This window comes from Tachypleus tridentatus, chromosome 13 (assembly GCF_004210375.1).
Source record: "Tachypleus tridentatus isolate NWPU-2018 chromosome 13, ASM421037v1, whole genome shotgun sequence".
NCBI lineage: Eukaryota > Metazoa > Arthropoda > Merostomata > Xiphosura > Limulidae > Tachypleus > Tachypleus tridentatus.
In genome coordinates, this window is record NC_134837.1 from 180358218 (window position 1) to 180378146 (window position 19929).

At 34.8% G+C, this 19929-nt stretch overlaps 1 protein-coding gene across 3 annotated transcripts; it reads right to left on the bottom strand.

The window, feature by feature from the left end:
* Nucleotides 1–1521: 1521 nt before the first annotated feature.
* Nucleotides 1522–9022, bottom strand: Mettl3 (methyltransferase like 3). Of its 3 annotated transcripts, none has more exons than XM_076482359.1 (2): nucleotides 8896–9022; nucleotides 1522–4395 (listed from the first exon to the last, which is right to left on the bottom strand). In XM_076482359.1, the coding sequence occupies exon 2, from the start codon at nucleotides 4358–4360 to the stop codon at nucleotides 2699–2701; it is 1662 nt and encodes a 553-aa protein (XP_076338474.1). In that variant the 5' UTR covers nucleotides 4361–4395; nucleotides 8896–9022; the 3' UTR covers nucleotides 1522–2698. The 3 variants fall into 3 exon arrangements, with proteins under 3 accessions (XP_076338474.1, XP_076338475.1, XP_076338476.1); XM_076482360.1 differs by having other exon boundaries at nucleotides 8869–9001; XM_076482361.1 differs by lacking the exon at nucleotides 8896–9022 and adding an exon at nucleotides 6575–7228.
* Between the last annotated feature and the right edge of the window lie 10907 nt (nucleotides 9023–19929).

Consider the following 19929-nt stretch of genomic DNA (forward strand, 5'->3'; position numbering starts at 1 on the left):
TTAATCTCGGGAATCGTCTTAAATCTTCTTCCTTTCAAGGGTCTTTTGAGTTTGGGGAACAAAAAAAAAAAAATCGCAAGGAGCAAGGTCAGGTGAGTAGGGGGGTGGGGAAGAACAGTGATCGAGTGTTTCGCCAAAAACTCACGAGTTCTGAGGGCCGAATTTCGCAGCAACGCGGTAGATCTTCAATTTATCGGTCAAAATCTCGTAACAAGATCCAACTGATATCCCACACTCTTCAGCAAGCTCCCTGACAGTCAGACGTCGATTTGCCCGCACCAGGGTGTTGATTTTGTCGACGTGTGGGTCGTCAGTTGACGTGGAAGGACGTCCAGGATGCTCATCATCTTCAATGGACTGTTGACCATCCTTAAAACGTTCATGCCACTTGAAACATGCCTTACGCTTCATAGCAACATCACCGTAAACCGTGTTAAGCATAGGAAAAGTTTCAGTCGCAGATTTTCCAAGTTTAACACAAAATTTCACAGCAAGTCGTTGCTCCTTCAGGTCATTCATTCTGAAATCCGCCAAACGAAAAAATCGCACTTTATTTAAAACCGCGTAGCTAATACACAAATGAAGATATCTGCCATCGGGAAATGGCGTCGTAATGAGCTGATCTGTGCGAACCTAGCGACACCAAGCGGATTCCCCTGGAACCAACTGGAGCCGCGCAATTCAAACAGTCCGCGTATTTTTTGATCAGCCCTCGTATACTGACTTTTCAGAGGTCTTTTTGACGTTTATTGGGTGAAGTATGTGTTTTCTTATTGCAAAACACATCGGGCTATCTGCTGAGTCCACACTAAATCTAATTATGATACAGTTGTTGGTTTTTGTTTCGTTTTAATTTCGAGCAAAGCTACACAAAGACTGTTTGCGCTAGCCGTTCCTAATTGAGCAGTGTAAGACGGAAAGCAGTTAGTTATCACCACTCACCGCCAACTCTTGGGATACTCTTTTACCAAGGAATAGTGGGATTGACCGTCACTTATAACGCCCCACGGCTGAAAGGGCGAGCATGTTTGGTGTGACGGGGATTCGAACCCGCAACCCTCGGATTACGAGTCGAGTGCCTTAATCACCTGGCCAAGATTTGGGATACACAAACATTTGAATTAAAGACTTATGGTTCTAGAGTTTGTTCATTTTACATGCTCTCAGACACAAACACACACTGTTCTCACTTTCCCCACCAATAACTCATCACGAAAAAGGATATTCATCAAAATGAAACAATTTTTGGTATATGGTCAATACTGCCAGAATAAACATTTAGAAAAAAATGTTCGGGAATGTTGACAGGTCTAACGGGCTACAACGATGTCATGATCACTGTTTAAGTAAAACAACAAACACACACACCAAACTCTATTGAAAACAAAATCAATCGGAGGTTGTCCAATTTAGATCGATACACGTGAATAAGTAATAAATTATTTGATTTGACACAAAATATCTCGAAATATCTTACTTAAAAACATTTAATTATTTAATAAAACAGAAAACGGGTATGTATTGTAAATTTCTACACAAATGATTTTATTTTCATACATACTAGAGTAATACACGTGTATTTGCAAGAAGCAACATCTACATTGCATTTACTAGATACACATTTTATTGCTAAATTGATCAAATTTCATTTTCTATATTATTAGTTTTACAAAAACTAGTATAGCATTTGATTAATAGTGTGTTATCGTTTTGTGACATATGCCTTCTCACTCCATTTACCTACTTATTCTTTTTACACAAAACTCAATCTGTTGGCAGCGCCATCATTTGACTAAACAACGAACTAATTTGGAAACTGTAAAGCTCACCTTCCTAATGCAAATTAAAAAGCAATCTCTGACCGACAGTAGAAATAATAAGACTTTCCCAAATGCATGTCTGGAATTTAGATATTCTTTCTGTGAAAATACACAGAATATTTTCAGAGAAAACAGAACTGTACGACAATTTATAATTGGATAACATAAATGTGTCTCAGCAGTACACTTAAGGGCTTACAATACTAAAATTCGAGGTCCGATACCCGTGATAGACGCTGCACACTTCAACAGTTGTGCTTAAAACATGCAAAAGAAAAATAGTGGTAATAATTCCAATAAAAATTTAATTACATATTATGTAATACAGTAACAAATCCCAGCAACGTTCTCGCATTCAGTGATTTATTTCGAATTTCGCGCAAAATAACTCGACAGCTATCTGCGCTGTCACTCCCTAATTTAGAAGTTATAGAGCGAGCTAGTTAACACCACACACACTGCCAGCTCCTAGTCTACTCTTTTATTAATGAAAAGTAGAATTGACCATCACATTTTAATGACCCCACAAGTAAAAGGGTCAAGCATATTCAATGATGGGATTCGAACCTGCGATCTGCAGATTATGGGTAAAGTGCCATAACCGTCAGGCCACAATCACAATAAAGTTGAAGCAGAAACAAATCTGATATGTTTTAATGTTTTTTCACTAGTTCATATTATAATAAATAAATGTACAAGGTATTGGTATATAACAAGTATATTTTGACGTTATGTAGGTCACAGTTAAATGAATAATTTAAATGGCAATAAACTGTGCTATCACATGGTCCACATTGTTTGCTCTCCCACTTTGTATAACATCAAACTTTTATACATAACAATTATACAGAATTACTTGGATTAACCTCTACATAGTTCTACCCAGGCTTCTTCATACAGTTTCCATCTGGATATCGTTGCTGGAAGGACTCAATGAGACTAGGATCTATCAGCCGTACTCCGTCCACCTGATTACCAAGAGTGATCCAGTTAGGTTGAACGTTATGAGATCGACCAAATAGTTCAATTTTTCTAGTTCCTGGAGAAAGCCTCTCTATAATTCCATAAATTTCATCAGGCTTGTGGCTAGTTGCACGAACTTCTGCAACAATCACATCGCAATCCAATCCACGATTAATTGAATCTGGATCCCCCTTGATTCCTACCAGGCAGTGTTCTTTTCCATGGTTTAACCAGTGACCTGTTCTTCCAGTACGAATAATTCTCTGAAGCTGGTTGGTCTTTACCCAGATAATTTCATCACAACGTTCATAACCCCACAACTTGAGGCACTCACGCCCAAGTTCCATGGCTCGCCCAGTCACCCACAAGAAAATTAAGCCCTCATCCTGTAAGCTTGGAATATTCAACTGTCTCATTTCATCATCAGACATCGTTCCATATGGTAGTTCCATGTGAATATCCCAAGGTGGGTCAGCCATCACAACAGCAAACTTGCCCAAAATTGTCATATCAAAAAAACGCAAGTCACACTGAATCCACTGTGCTGGATACAGTGTGGTTACTTTTCCATCATGTGACATTTTTGAATCCTGTTTATCATTGAGCTGAATCTTTGCTGAAGGAGGCGTAATCGTTGAATAGTCAACTTCATAGTGGACATACTTGCATGAATCCATATGGAAGCAGGTATTTAAGAAAGAACAATCCCCAAGAGACTCATCAGTATGCTTTTGAATGATTTTTTTGAAGTGAAGTTTTGTACAAGCTTGATTGTCTCCTGACATTTTGATACATTCTTCTTTGGTTCCATGAGGACAAAACTCCTGAACCTGAGCACCCCCTTGTGATTGAAAACGTTCCACTAAGGATCGCTCTTTTGCTGTCGGTTTACTCAGCAACTCTAAAATTTCTTCTCCCATTTTTTTGTTTTCTTTTTCTCGTGCTGATGGTAAGGACAGAAGACTTTCAATATTGATATTTTCATTGTCTTTCTTGCCAGTTTCTTTGGCTTTAGTGGGTATTTTACTTTTTGGCTCATCTTCCAAAACCACATCACTTTTTCTTTTCTCAGTTGCTTCCAGATCCTTTTTATCTCCCTCAAATATGTCCAGAACAGCCTGAAGTTTGTCATGTTCAGCTGACTCCACAACAAGCAGGCTCTTACCTTCTGGGGAAAAGCTTTCCTTAATAGAAATAAGTTCTTGTGCTGAAAATTTCTGCAGTAGATTCTCCACCATCAAGTTTGAGACATCTTTTCCCAAGGATTTAGAGACTGATGAAATAAGATTTAATGAATCTATTGGGAGATTTAGAGCAGCATCACAGAGCCTCAGCAAAAGTTGGTGTTCCACTTCTGGGTCAGTCTTTACTTCCTGGGTTTTAACTAGGCTTTCTTCTTTAGATTGCTGTTGAACTGGGTTAGGACTATTGCTACGGGGACTTCCTGTTGGCCCTCCAAGCTCTCCCTGAATGCTTAAGACAATGCCTTCTCTTTCCTTCTTTCTTCGTTGTAATCGTTCCCGTAGACTACTCTGCCTGGACTTCAAAGCCTGGATGTCACTCCATGTATCTGACATCTTCAAATTCTGTGGTTTCAGAACAAGTTATTTACCTAAACATGAAATAACATTTCATTACTATGTACTCTATGACTTTATTGCTAACAGACTTCCCTCAGCTTCTCAGAATATTAACAAGGATTAAAAATTGTTCTCGATTTTCAACTCATGATGAGTGTTTTATTCACATCACAGACAGAATTTGATAGTTAACCTTTCAACTAACTAGTAATCATAGAAAAAATAATAGTTAACATCTTAACTGGTAATCATAGGGGAAATAACAGTTAACATCTTAATCATCTGGTAATCATAGGGGAAATAATTGTTAACCAACTTAATCAACTAGTAATCATAAGGGAACTGAAAAGCTTTTTGGAACAAAAGTAGCCTTTCAAAAATACATTTCTCAAAGAGTCAGTACCTTGTCCTACACTATGCATTGTATTCATGAGCACAAAGTTTAATACTTTTGACAGTTTAAATAATTTGTGTTTTCATTATTTCAATGAAATGTTTATTTAAGCACTAATTAGTTATAATTAGTTATAATCAGTTGCAAAGTGCAGACTATTACAAGTACAGCACACCATATAAAATGTAACAAGTGTTAGGGTTAAGAAGGGACCAATTAATGGGTTTAATAGTTGATAATGGTTTATCATCCCATCAGAATCATCCAATATCATATATATATTTACATGTAATTTAAGGAGAACAAGAGACCTTTGGGTCCATCCAGCCACCTCATACACTTTACCAAATTCTAAAATGATATTACAATACTTAATGGTAACCCTAATGACTCAAACATTCACCAAGCATCCCCTCAAACTTCCATAAATTAACTGCATCACCACATGTGAACACAACTTATTCCAAAGAACAACCACCTGTAAGAAAAATAAAACTGTCTTAACTGAAAATGACTCCTACCCTGCCACAGTTTATATTTTTGTCCCCTACTCTTACAATTGTCACTGTTAAGTATGTAAAAGGATGATGCATTAGCACTATCAGTTCTCTTTAACACCTCATTCAGGCGTACTTTAACTCTTCCTTTATCAAGAAAAAACTTCAGAGATCTTAACCTTTCCCAGCTATTATCCTAGTAACTTTCCTCTGAACCCTTTCCCAGCTATTATCCAAGTAACTCTCCTCTGAACCCTTTCCCAGCTATTATCCAAGTAACTTTCCTCTGAACCCTTTCCCAGCTATTATCCAAGTAACTCTCCTCTGAACCTTTTTCAAAAATTCAATGTTCTTCTTAAAGCAAGGATCCTAAAACTAAACATGGTATTTCAGAAGTGGCCTCACCAACAATGTATATTACAACATTATTAAAATAATCAGCCAATTATTAAGTTAGAAAAAATGGCAAATTCTGAATAGTTTCATGCCTGAAGCTTGACATGCAAAAATAACTTATCTTAATTTGAAATTACTGTTTAAAATGTTAATCTCCCATGAATCACAGAAAATCTCACCACTTTTTAAAAATGCAAATTGTGGATTTAAGTTTCAAACTCAGAGGTCTTTGCCTTATAAATGTAAAACTTTTTTTGGTTTGAATTAATGCCTTTCCACCTCTACTAAAGCCACAAATGACAAAGAAACTCACAGAATCACCATATAATGAATAATATGCACTGTTATGTAGTACGTACTACTCAACAACTATACTTTATAAGGAAGGGTAGTCCAAATGCCCCATGGTTAAACTTCAGGTTGCCTTACATATCTAGCATCCCTCTTAAGATTCAGATGTAAGATATGTACATTTACAGAAACTCATGGGGCCATGGATATTACAACAGTTTCCATTTTCAATAGTTAACTGTTTTTACAGAACTATATAAACCACTAGAAAGTTTTCTGTGTTAGACAACTTTTATTGTATTTTTAATATAAGCCCAAAAATGCCAAGAATGTCCTTTATTCTGCCTTTATTTTAAAACAGGCATGGTTTGTCATGCAGTTGTATAAGAAGTTATTCCAAAGACTACCAATAAATTGTTTGCATAAGAGTGAAAAAACACGACTAAACATTCCTATCAATTAATTCATCTATAACTAAATATTTTTTTTAAGTTAACATATCTAGTTTGTGACATGTATCTACAACTTAAAAAAAGATTTAACACTGATATTCATAGATTGAAATGTTATTGGTTTAAGCAACGGATAAGAAGAACTCTACATTTCAACACAACTGGTTGTAAAAGTTCCTACCATTTTGTTATGTCCACTAATTCTCTTCACTATGTATCTAAACAATTCTCTGGAACTGTAAAGTCATACCAACAGTTCCTGTTTCACACATCACATTTGAACTTCACAAGATGAGCCATTCTCATGTTGGAATCACATGGGTACATACTGCAGTTCTTCCAGTTATGCACAACTAAAAAGCGATTGCTCAGAAAGTTAAATTTCAGAATAAAATTTGGTCTCAGAGAAACTGCAGAAACTTATTATTTCTTTTGTTATCAGGTTCTCATGTGAACTACTAAGAAATCACTTCTTGTAAATGTTGGTATGAGTACACTGCATAGTATGCTATAATAGATTTCTTCTACTTCTTTAGCCTTTATCAATTACAAAACTGTATTTACTACAAACAGAAACAAGAGTAAACATTTTCCACTTTTCAATTTCTTTTTTATAAACAACCTAATATCTAATTATTATAATTTAAGTATACTAAATTGTTAACATATGACTATAGAAAAAAAGTTCCATGAAAACTGGTAGTTGAAAATAACTCATAATAGGGTGTAGGTCACCCTATGTTTTCACTTCCCTCATGTTACAATAACATTGATTGTATTATGACCTTACAGGTTATTTGGCAGTTACACTTTAATAAACACACTGCTCTAGCTAATTTTACAATAAACACACTGCTCTAGCTAATTTTACAATAAACACACTGCTCCAGCTAATTTTACAATAGTTTATTTTCTGTTAACGTGTCTGCTTAGCCCTTTGCTTTTACCTTGGATATTTTTAAAATCTGATAAAGCATAGCATGTGTAATTGAAATCACTGTAAAGTTTACTAATGAAGACAATGGTGATGATGAACTTTTAAAATATGAGCTGAAAATTTTAGAATATATTTAATTATTTCACCAGCAAAGCCTGAAAATAGTATAATACTAGTGCATGTAAATACAAAGCAAGTTAAATCTACCTTTTACAAGCTCTCAATATTTACAAATTAAATAACAAACTTCCTCTTTGATCAAAAAACAAAAAAAGTTTCAACACCACATTATTTCTTACAAACAAAGATTTTTTTTTCAGTATAAACACCAGCTGCAGACATATTTTCACCCATGGCTTATATATATGTTCAGTGACTCAAAATTCATATGCCCTATCAAAAATAAGCATCACATGAATCTTTTAGCACAAAACTTGCCATTACCATGTAAAACCTTGTCACTCAACACTGCAATCACACATGGGTTATTACAACCAACAGCTTTGCCATTACTATAGTTCAACTTACAAACACTAAACTTCTTATCCAAGAAAATCTTTTAATTACTAGACAACATGCCCTTCAATTTAAACCTATTTAAATTAATACAAACAATAATCAATCAGTATTTCAGACATCCTAAATCACAATTAATGAATTAGTACAAAGTTCATTTTTTAAAGAAACTGTTCCATAAATTCTGGCTACAGCCATGTCCTCCACTGCAAATAATGTTTTTCAGTGTACTAAATAAAAGTCAAGGAAAGCCTCAAAGAACAATTTTTTTCATGAAATTAGATCTAAGATTCTAACCAAGTCACAAAATTATTTCTTTCCAATTTTAGTTTGTTCAAGAGATAACAAGAATCAGTTTAGTCTGTATATACTAGGAAACACTGAGGTTGGTAATTAGTTATTACAAATATATATAAATATTGGTGTCTTGGTTTATTAAATATCAAAATATCATTACTTAGTATTGTACTATTATTAATACTAGAGAGTTTTTGGTACTTGTTATTGTTATTTCTTTTAATGTCAGTGTATCAAATGCAAACAGGTTTAAAGGTAATACTAATTACAATATATGTAATACCTACAACCTTAAATTAGTGTACATACAACAACAACAAAAACATATAAAACCCAAATTTTCATTCGATTCACCAGTTGTCACTGTGAGTTATTAACAGTTTCAATGACTGCTGCTACACTAATAAAGTTAGCAACCGTAGTAGTAGTAAAATAACACACTTAGATAACCCCGTACATATTAAAAAAAAAAAAAGACTTCTTCTCATTGATTATAATCAGTGACGAACTTTGAGTTATAATTTATATGCATAAGTGTTTCTAAATTATATTTTATTCATGGGAGTGAATATATATTTTTATAGAATTGAAAAATATGTAGCATGGATGCTATTACTCCCAGAGCACTTAATCAAATTCTCTACCGGTTCACGTTCATGAATAAAACTTTGTAAAGACAACTGAATTCTAAATTATAAACTAAAATTAAAAACATCAACATTTACCAACAGACATTTTTGTTTCAATTTTACCTGGTTTTTAACCTGACGTTTAGTAATGACAACAAACAACAATTTTAACGTCTTTTGATTATTTAGATATCGAAATACTCTTGGCGACATCTGTCGCCTTTTTACAATTTGCGTACTAATGAAATAAATAAATAAAATTTATTCTTGTTCTTTATATAAATTTTTTTACGATGTAACGAAGATGTCAGTCTAGATGTATATTCGAAAAAAATGTAAAATAAAACCTTACTTATATACAAAGTATATAATATACACATAATAGGTGTATTATATACACCATATAATATTTACAATATATAAATAACATCTTACCTAAATTTAAAATTTCATTTTTTTTCTCTTGTAGTAAAAATCAACGTGCTGGTAAGTACAAGACTATAAGTAGTATGTTCAAGAAAGACAACAAACGACTTTCGATAAATATTTTTATTTTAGGAGACGTTTATACAATATAAAAGAACATGGTGAAGTGTAACAATAGTATTATTAAACGAATTAAAATAATAATTTTAAACATTTAAACACAAATAAAAAAGAAATAAATTTCACATAAATTAATAACAGTTTTAAAGGAGCCAGGTATTATACACTACATGGCCAAAACTATGTGGACACTCGACCATCACACCCCTATGTGCTTGTTGGACATCTCATTTTAAAACCATTGGCATTAATATGGAGTTGGTCTCCCTCTTTGCTGCTATAATAGCCTCCACTCTTCTGGGGAGGCTTTTCACTAGATTTTGGAACATAGGTGCGGGATTCGCTTCTATTCAGCTACAAGAACATTAGTGAGGTCGGGCACTGATGTCGGGCGAGAAGGCCTGGCTCGCAATCGGCGTTCCAATTCATCCCATAGGTGTTCGATGGGGTTGAGGCCAGGGGTCTATGCAGACAAGTCAAGTTCTTCCACACCAATCTAGACAAACCATGCCTTTATGGACCTTGCTTTGTGCACAGGGGCATTGTCGTGCTGAAACAAAAAACGGCCTTCTCCAAACAGTTGCCACAAAGTTAAAAGCACACAATTCACTAGAATGCCATTGTATATACGTAATATGGTAGTATTACGATTTCCCTTAACTGAGGCTCAAGAGCCTAACACAAACCATGAAAAACGGCCCCAGACCATTTTTTATCCTCCACTAAACTTTACAGTTGGCACTGTTCATTCAAACAGGTAATGTTTACCTCGCATCCGCCAAACCCAGATTCGTCCGTCAGACTGCCAGATAGTAAAGCGTGATTCATCACTCCAGGGAACGCGTTTCCACTGCTCCAGAGTCCAATGACGATGTGCTTTACACCACTCCAGCCGACGCTTGTCATTGTGATGATGTTGCTTCCAGAGGCAGTTTGGATCTCGGTAGTGAGTGTTGCATCTGTGGACAGATGATTTTTACGTCCTCGGCTATCTCATATTGTGAGCTTGTGTGGCTCACCTCTTCTTGGTTGAGCTGTTTTGCTCTTAGACGTTTCTACTTCACAATAACAGCACTTACAGATGACCGGAGCACTTCTAGCACAGCAGAAATATGACGAACTGACTTGTTGGAAAGGTGGCATCCTATGACAGTGCCACGTTGAAACTCACTGAGCACTTCAGTGCGACCCATTCTACTGCTAATATTTGTCTATGGAGATGCATGGCTGTATGCTTGATTTTATGCATTTGTTAGCAATGGGAGTGGCTGAAATAGCCAAACCCACCAATCAGAAGGGGTGTACACATACTTTGGGCTATGTACTGTACGTATATTAATATGAGGTGTTTAGACTGAGAAAAAATATTAAAATTATTTAAAGTTTTAATATGGTGTTCTGTCAACTAGCCATGAGAGTTGATTTAATTTTCAGCTATAGCTTCTTTGTTCTCATGATAAGCAGTGACACGAACACCTCTAAATTAGGTGTGATACATTAGATAAAAAGCAGTTAATCAACACCATTTACCGCCAACTATCGAATTGGAATGATTTTTACTAACGTCATGTTATAATGCTTTAACGGCTAAAAGGGAGTATAAATTAGAAAGCGAGTTTCAAACCTATGATCCACAGATTGCAAGGCAAGCTCCTAACCACCAGGCCATACCAGACAAACATGAAACATTTGTTACTGTCTTATTACATATAAATGCTTTCAAATTATCTCTACATATAGTATACACTGTTGGTCAAAATCTTAAGGGCAATGAACATAAAGAAAAATATGCATTTTGCTTTGTTAGACTTAACCACTTATTTGAGTAGAGCTTTGAAAGATGAAAATAAGAAAAGGGAAAATAAAAAGACAAAATTTTCGCATTTAATAGGGAAAATGTGAACACTATGAAATTATCCTAAATTTAATTTTGCTGGTCAAAAGTTTAAGACCATACCAAAAAGAAGTCCTAAACAGGGTAGAAAATGCCCAACAAGAGATCTCAGTAGTAAGTTTCACAGCCGTTACTGCGAATAACTTTAAACATTCGCTTTAGTATGGTTGATATAAGCGTTTGCAGAAGGCTGGTTGGAATGTTATTCCAAGTGGTGGAGATGGCTTCACAAAGATCATGCACTATTTGGAATTGACGTCTATTTCTATGGACTTCCCTTGCCATCCACCCCCAAGCATTTTCAATGAAGTTTAGTTCGGGCGAACACGCTGGATGGTTCAAAAGAATCACGTTATTCGCCATGAAAAAGTCCTTTGTCCAGCGGGCATTGTGAATTGCAGCGTTGTCCTGTTGAAAGATCCAGCCATTTCCACACAAGCGAGGGTCTTCAATCAATAACAATAATCTCTCTCCAACATGCCAATATAGCCAGCTGTTGTTTGACGCCCCGGTATAACCTAGAGTTCCATTGTTGCATGGAAGGAGAAAGCACCTCAGATCATGATGGAACCTTCTCCACTGTGTCGTGTAGAAAATGCCTCCGGTGGGATATCCTTATCGTGCCAGTAACGTTGGAAGCCATCTGGACCATCCAGGCTAAATTTTTTCTCATCAGAAAACTAAACCTTCTTCCACTTTTCTACGTCCCATGTTTGGTGCTTCTCAGCAAAGTTTAACCGAGCTGTTTCGTGGTGTGGAAGGAAGCGTGGCCTTTGAAGACGTTTACGGTTTTTTAAAGCCTTTCTCTCGTAGATGCCGTCTTATTGTTCTTGAGCTGCATTCTGCGTCCTTAAGGGCCTTAATCTGGTTCGACGATCGGCTGGTGTCTTGCCGGACAACCCGTCGAATTCTCCTGCTCAACACCGGCGATATTTCTTGGGCCGACCACTTGAAATTCTCGTTCCGTATCCCTTGGGGTTTTTTAAGAAATTTGCAACAGCAGTTTTACTACCACGCCCAATCTCACCAGCGATGGCACGTTGAGAGAGACCTTGCTTTTGCAGCTCGACAATTCTGCCACGTTCAAACTCTGTCAACTTTTAAGCCTTTGCCATGTTTTTACTCAATGTAACACAGGAGATGTCAGTGGGAGATGTTAACAACGCTAATGGTTGAACACAAATGACTAAATTTCGTTACGTGTTTACCGATTAACGCTTCGTTTCAGTATGGTGTTAAACTTTTGATCAGCTAGTATTTAGGCTAATTTCATAGTGTTCACATTTTTCCTATTAAATGCTAAAAAAGTTTTTTATTTTTATTTTCCCTTCTCTTATTTTCATCTTTCGAAGCTTAGATGGACAGTGAATCTGAGAATATCACTCGCACACATTTATATGTGTGTGCAATTTAAGTACTTTATTCTAGATTCTGTGATAAAATTCAGTTTAATATTATACAGTTATAACAGTTTTTATTATTTGTTTTTTATAAATTGGTACAAACAATGCAAAGTCCATCCCACTTAATGATAACAAAATTCGTTTATTTCTTTGAATGTAACATATAAGTTCTACAAGTTATGTTCGCTGATAAGTTTAACTTACACATAAAACTAAACAGTCACATACTTGTTAAATTTCCTCTCATAAGTATGGCATAAGCTCACCAAACTTTACAGCTATGAATCGACTAACTAATCCACTAATCAACTGACTCGATCGCTCACTAACGGACTTATTCTCTGATTGAGTCTCTCATCAACAAATACACAATGATTAACTGTAATTTACTGATAAATCAGAAATGTATTCCTATTTGTATGCAGTGTTAGTCTCCCTTCCCAAATTTCATGAAAAATCGAGAACCCTCGTCGAGCATAGATTTTATGACTAAAACTCACTTTATGAAACAATACAAAACACCTGAATCGAAGTATTAAAATATAATGTACCCCACTGGCCTTCTCCGACTCTTGACTAGCCTTGAACAATCCCAGTTATACAGATAAAATAATACTATTTTCAACTTCAAGTCCTTCTTTGTTTTCCAGGACACTATTCATGATTAGGCCTTACAATCACCAAATCTCTCGTTTAACGTGTTAAAACAAAATGCAATCACAACCTCGATTAACAAAACAAAATATTCTTCATTATTTTATTTACGACCTAATCTGCTCATTTATCAAATATTTTGGGGGTTTTTATTTTCCATAACGGATGATGTTTTCTCATACTTTTCATAACCATTTTATTACTTGTTTACTTTTCTGATGACACTCTGAAAGTAATCACAACAGAAATCTTGAGTTCTTCACCACATTATTCTATTTCTTTTTAAGTCTCCACTAAACCTGTTCTCCATTCGATGCCCTTCCAAAGACGACCACAACAGGTGTGACTCCATATTTTTTGTTACTTGAAATTCAACATCTTTTGGCATAATTGTTATACATTACGTGAATAATTTACGTAAACCGACTTGATGCTAGTCTAACGTTACACTTATGTTTCTGCATGGAATCAGTTACAAGTATTCTCGATGTCACCCACACTTCATGTGGTGTAGAGACGTTTCCAACTTTCTCCCTGCTGGAACTTCATACACACTTCATCTTCATCTTTCTTCATCTCTAGAAGCAATTTCACACTTTTTATCATTAGATTAGGTCGAATAATTGTAGCTGTAGAACCAATGTCAATAAATATGCTGCTAGTTTCTTTAAATAATAATATACAGTTTAGGTTTACTGAGTTATAAAATCCATGTTTTACATAATCATAGCAGTTTTCTTTTCCTGTCCTTCTTCGGGAGTACTTTATAACAACTTCCTTTCTTAACATACAGTTATAAAGCCTTCTGACAAATGGTTGGTTCGTTTACTATATTCTGTTCTCTGGTAAATTGTTAGATTTAGATCTTCATAGAGAATTGACACTTCCATATTTCTTTGGTCTGATGTGTTCATAATCTCTAGATGGTGAACTTAACTGTTTATCTGCAACTTTAACGGATTCAAGCTTAACCGTTAACCGAACAGATTCGTTTAAAGATGTACTTTGATTTGGCTTAATTGTAATCAGTTATGAAGCTAAGGATTCAATGTTGGACAATGAATCAATTATTATCGTGTAAAAGATCTGTACAAGGTAACTAGGCAGGCTTTTCAACAGGGAATAATACCAGTATATAATAGATTCATTGTGAAGTCAAAGGTATATTTATTTATATTTGTTTTATGAATCGTATGTTATCATGGTCCTTGTAACCAACAAAGGTCATTAAATTCACAAGTTATTTGGTGCATAAATAGTCTGAAATAGATGCAGATCCATATGCACTATTTTGATAGTTCTATAAGGTTAAATTGAGATTCATAACAGCCATGTTGATAGTTCTGTAAGGTTAAACTGATATCCAAAATAACCATGTGGTAGTTCCGTAAGGTTAAATTGATATCCATAAGAACCATGTTGATAGTTTTGTAAGGTTAAGTTGAACAAACAGTTTTGTTGTATTGTATTTTTTACTATTTTATTTGATTTGTAAGCTATTAAAACGATTATTCATAATTATGATATATTCAGTAGTTTGTTATATTTAATCCATAATGAACGAAATGTGAACTTTGACTCGCTACCAAAATAATGATAACTAATTCATGACTGGTCTCCTGCTAGTACAGTGGTAAGTCTACAGATTTACAACACTAAAATAAGGGGGTCGATTTCCCTCGGTAGACACAACAGATAGCCCGATGTGGTTCTGCTATAAGCAGAACACAAACTCATAAAGGAGTTCCAAATATCTGTACTGAAACCTATGTAAATGTTACAGTTTTAACATAGCTGAAACTCTACGCACAACTACATTTTTATAAAATTTCAAAAGGTATTTATACGATATAAATTTTAACATGTTTGCAAACACAAGTTTGAATGGTTAATTACAAATAATATAGCTCTCAGTTTTGTTTTGCAATGACTTAAAATAGTGATTAAACTTTACTACACTAAACACGAACCATTTTCATTAATATAATCAATATAATCCTACGTAATTAAGGAAAATAATTTTTAAAATTTGAGTATTTTTAAATATTCAATATTTGTTAAAACGAAATCAAGGTTGTTTATCTGCTGTGTCTAGCGGTGTGGACCGAATCTGGAGTTTCAGCTTTAAAAATCTGTTGACTTCATATACATTTAAAAAAGAAAGCAACACTCAACAGTGATGTGTCCACCATTAAACGGTGTTCAAACCTATACCAACAAGCAGGCCTAGTGGTAAGGTACATGGTTCAAGCAGCGATCCCACTGAAGATGCTCGTGCTTTCAGCTGTAGGTGCGTTATAAGAGAAATAGTCAGTCTTGCCATTCGGTTCAAATTCTAGCAACTTCCTTGTGGCGGTAAGTGCTGCTTTCCATCAGTTCAAACAAGACTATACATGATTTTATGGGTTTCTGTCACGTTCATGCGTGTATAATTTGACGTACAAATTGAGTGATATCAACATTCACCATTAATGATATATGCTAAACAACCCACATATATACATATTTACTATCATTCCTATAAACGCTTTCCTTATAACTGAAGTTTACAGGTTCTCGTTATGAGGTCAAAGTTCACTATGAATTATTTGCTGCACATAATGACACTTTCCTACAGAAGGTGATCACCCAGTACCAGTACCTGGTTAATTTAATAGCCACACCTGTGATTGCTTTAGTACACTAGAAAGAAGGTTATAGTGCCACAAAAATATTAAACCTAATTCCGCGAGAGGGGTAAAGAGATTTGTTTGTTTGTTTTGAATTTCGCGCAAAGCTACACGAGGGCTATCTGCGCTAACCGTCCATAATTTAACAGTGTAAAACTAGAGGGAAGGCAGCAGTCATCAACACCCATCGCCAGCTCTTGGGATACTCTTTTACCAAAGAATAGTGGGATTGATCGTCACATTATAACGCCCCACGGCTGAAAGGGCGAGAATGTTTGGTGCGAAGGGGATCCGAACCCGCGACCCTCAAGTTACGAACGGAGCGCCCTAACCATCTGGTCTTGCTAAGAGAAACAGTGGTTTCTTAACGCTTTTGTTTGTTTCTTAAAACCTTTTTTGGTTTGTTAGATAGTAACCAAACTATCTGCAAAGTATTAATATGTAGTGGCCGTATTGCAAAGTGCTGGAGCTTGCAAGGCAGGCTTGAACCAGTCCAATCCCACTATATTTCTGTATTCTGACTACAGGGAGAAAATACTTGACTTGTCGGTCTCAATCATTCAAATAAAAAAGAAACAGAAGCCACAAATAGTGTTGATTGTATGAAGATTTGGACAGGTGTGATAATTACTAATAACAGTCATAAAAATTGTCAATGATTATTAGATAATCAAACATTAAAATAAATTATACTACTCTGATTGACAGTCATAAGGATCTATAAACATTTTTCTTTAATCTTATAATCAGGTTAGGTAACGACAATATTCGAAAAATGTATAATTACCCCTCTAACGTGATCCTATTGTAGAGCTTTAGATTTCGGAGCTGACAGCTGTGTTCGAATCTGTGCGATACAAAAACATATTTCCTACATATAAATTGTATGCGAGTTATAAGGGTGACGATCTGTCTTTAGTTAGAAGGTAACCACAACATTAAAAAAAGTTTTAATCAGCTGTTAATTACACTGGTGGTCAAAATCTTAAGGCCAATGAACATAAAGAAAAAGTATGCATTTTGCATTGTTACACTCAACCACTTATTTGAGTAGAGCTTCGAAAGATGAAAATAAGAAAAGGGAAAATAAAAAAAAAATTAGCATTTAATAGGGAAAATGTGAACACTATGAAATTAGTCTAAATATTAGCTGGTCAAAAGTTTAAGACCATACTGAAACGAAGAGTTACTCGGTAAACTCGTAACGAAATTTCGAAGCTCTACTCAAATAAGTGGTTGAGTCTGACAACGCAAAATGCATATTTTTTTTCTCTATGTTCATTGGCCTTAAAATTTTGGCCAGCAGTGTATAAAATACAAATGAACGCGGTTCTACTGTGGAACTTTAGATTTCAGAGCTCACGAGCTGGGTTAGAATGCGTGAGTTACAGCTACATATTCCCTAGATTTAAATTGTGTGTAAGTTATAAGTTATTTTAGTGTAGAGTTCAGATAGCTTAATTTAGTTAACTTATTTGTTCGTTATCAAAAGCAAAGCTATACAATGTACTCTCTGTTCTTTGTTATCGAACCCCGATTTATAGTGTTATAAGCCTTCGGACTTACTGCTGAGCCACAGGGGGCGATAGTATTTGCAGCTTTACCACAAATGAACGATAGCACTCGCTTCTTCTTTATCGGTATTAGAGTATGTTGATAAGTATATACCCAAGAGGGTCAGGTTCACTCGACCTCTTCCTCTTTCCATGACTTCTTTGAAGTGGCCAGATTAATATATTTCTATTTAAATACAGAATGGCTGGAGTGATATCATAAATTTAGTCTGGTCCTTTTCAGGACAATGTCCATTTATATTGTTCTTGATTTTTTTATTACTATTATTATTATTTAATAAGTCTAGAACTTAGGTGTCCTGTTTTATTTTATCTATATTTTAATACTACTATTATTATTATTATTTTAAATGATTTTGTCTTAATGATCTAATGTATAGATTTAACGGGGAGAGGTGTTTAGGTCTCTCTTCATCATATATGCAATACCTGTCTAGTTCGCATAACAACTAATTTTTTCGCCAATTTTTATCAAAATATTTTATTGTACTCTGCAGAAGTCTATCTGGTATTGTTTGCGTGTTTGAGTAATTATGCATGAACTTTGATGAAGTGGTTTTAGGTACTCTGCATGCTGATGTAATTAGTGTATTCTGTAATGTTTGGTGTTTGGTTTGTATTTGTTTTACACTTACATTGATCCATGCAGGAGCTGCATAGTCTATTACAGGTCTAATGTATGTCTTGTAACGATAACATATGAATTGAATTGAATCTCTGTCGGTGTTTGGGTAAGAAAAGTTCATACCCTGGAGGGTCAGGTTCTCTGTGACCTCTTCCTCCTCCCCGTACTTATATTCTTGACGGATTGGTATTTATAATTGTAGAACTGAATATTATTTTGATCCTTTTCAGGGCAATGTCCATGTATTGTGGCTCATATATAGTGATTATTTAATTCTATCAGCAGAATGTCAAGTTTGTTGGTGGCATTTTTTTATTGTTTATATATATATATATATATATATATATGTATATATATTATTATTATTTTTATTATTTAATATATATTTTTTATTTATTTTTATATTTAAAATATAAGTTAACTGGGGAGAGATATTTAGGACTAGCTTCATCATGTATGAGGTACCTGTCTAGTTCGCATAGTAATTCGTTTTTCATCCAATTCTTATTAAAGTACATTATTGTACTATGTAGGAGTCTATCTGGTATGGTTGGTATGTTCGAGCATTTGTGAATGAACTGAGATGATATAGTTCTTGGAACTCTCTATGCTGTTGTGAGGAGTGTGTTTTGGATTTTTTGTAGTTTGGTTTTAATAATTTTATTGCTTACTGTTATCCATGCTGGAGCTGCATAATCTATTACACGTCTAATATATGTTTTATAGATTTTTAATATGTTATCTGTAGATGCTCCACTGTTTTTACCAGTTAGACTCCTAGCATAGTTAGTTCTTCGCCAGACTTTATTTTTAATTTCGTTCACATGATTGATCCAAGTTAGTTTTGAATCATAGGTCAGACCTAAAAATTTTGCCGATGGGGCAATCTGGAGTAGTATGCTATTCATATATAATTCTGGCTGTTGTTTTTGTGTTTTGTCAATTTCATAACGACTACGAGTTGTGTTTTTGCTGTGTTTATTTTTATTCTATATTTTTGACAGTATTCACTTATTCTATTCAGTTGCGGTTGTATGTTAGTGGCTGTTATCGTGGGTGTTGCGGCACTTTTCCAGACTGCCACATCATCTGCGAACTGTGAAGAGAATCCATGATTCGGATCCCTCAGTGGCATATTGTTTACATACATGATGAAGAGTATAGGGCTAACCATCCCTCCCTGAGGGACACCAGCTTCAGGAGTAAAGTATTCAGAAAATGTTCCTTCAACATTTACTCTACATTTTCTGTTTTACAAAAAGTTAGATAACCAGCGAATAATTCCTCGCGGTAGTTCCATTTCATTCATTCGGAACCTTAGACCATCGTGCCATACAGTGACGAATGCTTTATCGATATCAAGGAAGCAAGCGACAGTACATTCTTTTTTATTGAAGCTATCTATTATGGTTTCGGTTAATTTGATTAGGTGGACGATAACATTCAAAAACTGTAGCCATTCATTTTTATTTTCCGCTACTAGACAGTGACCTCTAGTGATATAAGTTATATTAGATACTAAAATTGTCAAAATTAAATTGATTCACGCTTTAAGCCTCCATCTTATTTTTTATATCCTGTATTTATAACTTGCATGAAACTATTTCAAACGTGAACACGTACTGATATTCATACATATTTACAACAATTTCGTTTTTTCATTGTTCCATTTATTGTTTTAGCTGTGAAAAGATACAGGTGCATCGTACTATATAATCAATATTATAGTTAAATGTTCAAATATTAAATGAACACTGACTACATTTATCATCCACCAATGGGACACGTTTTA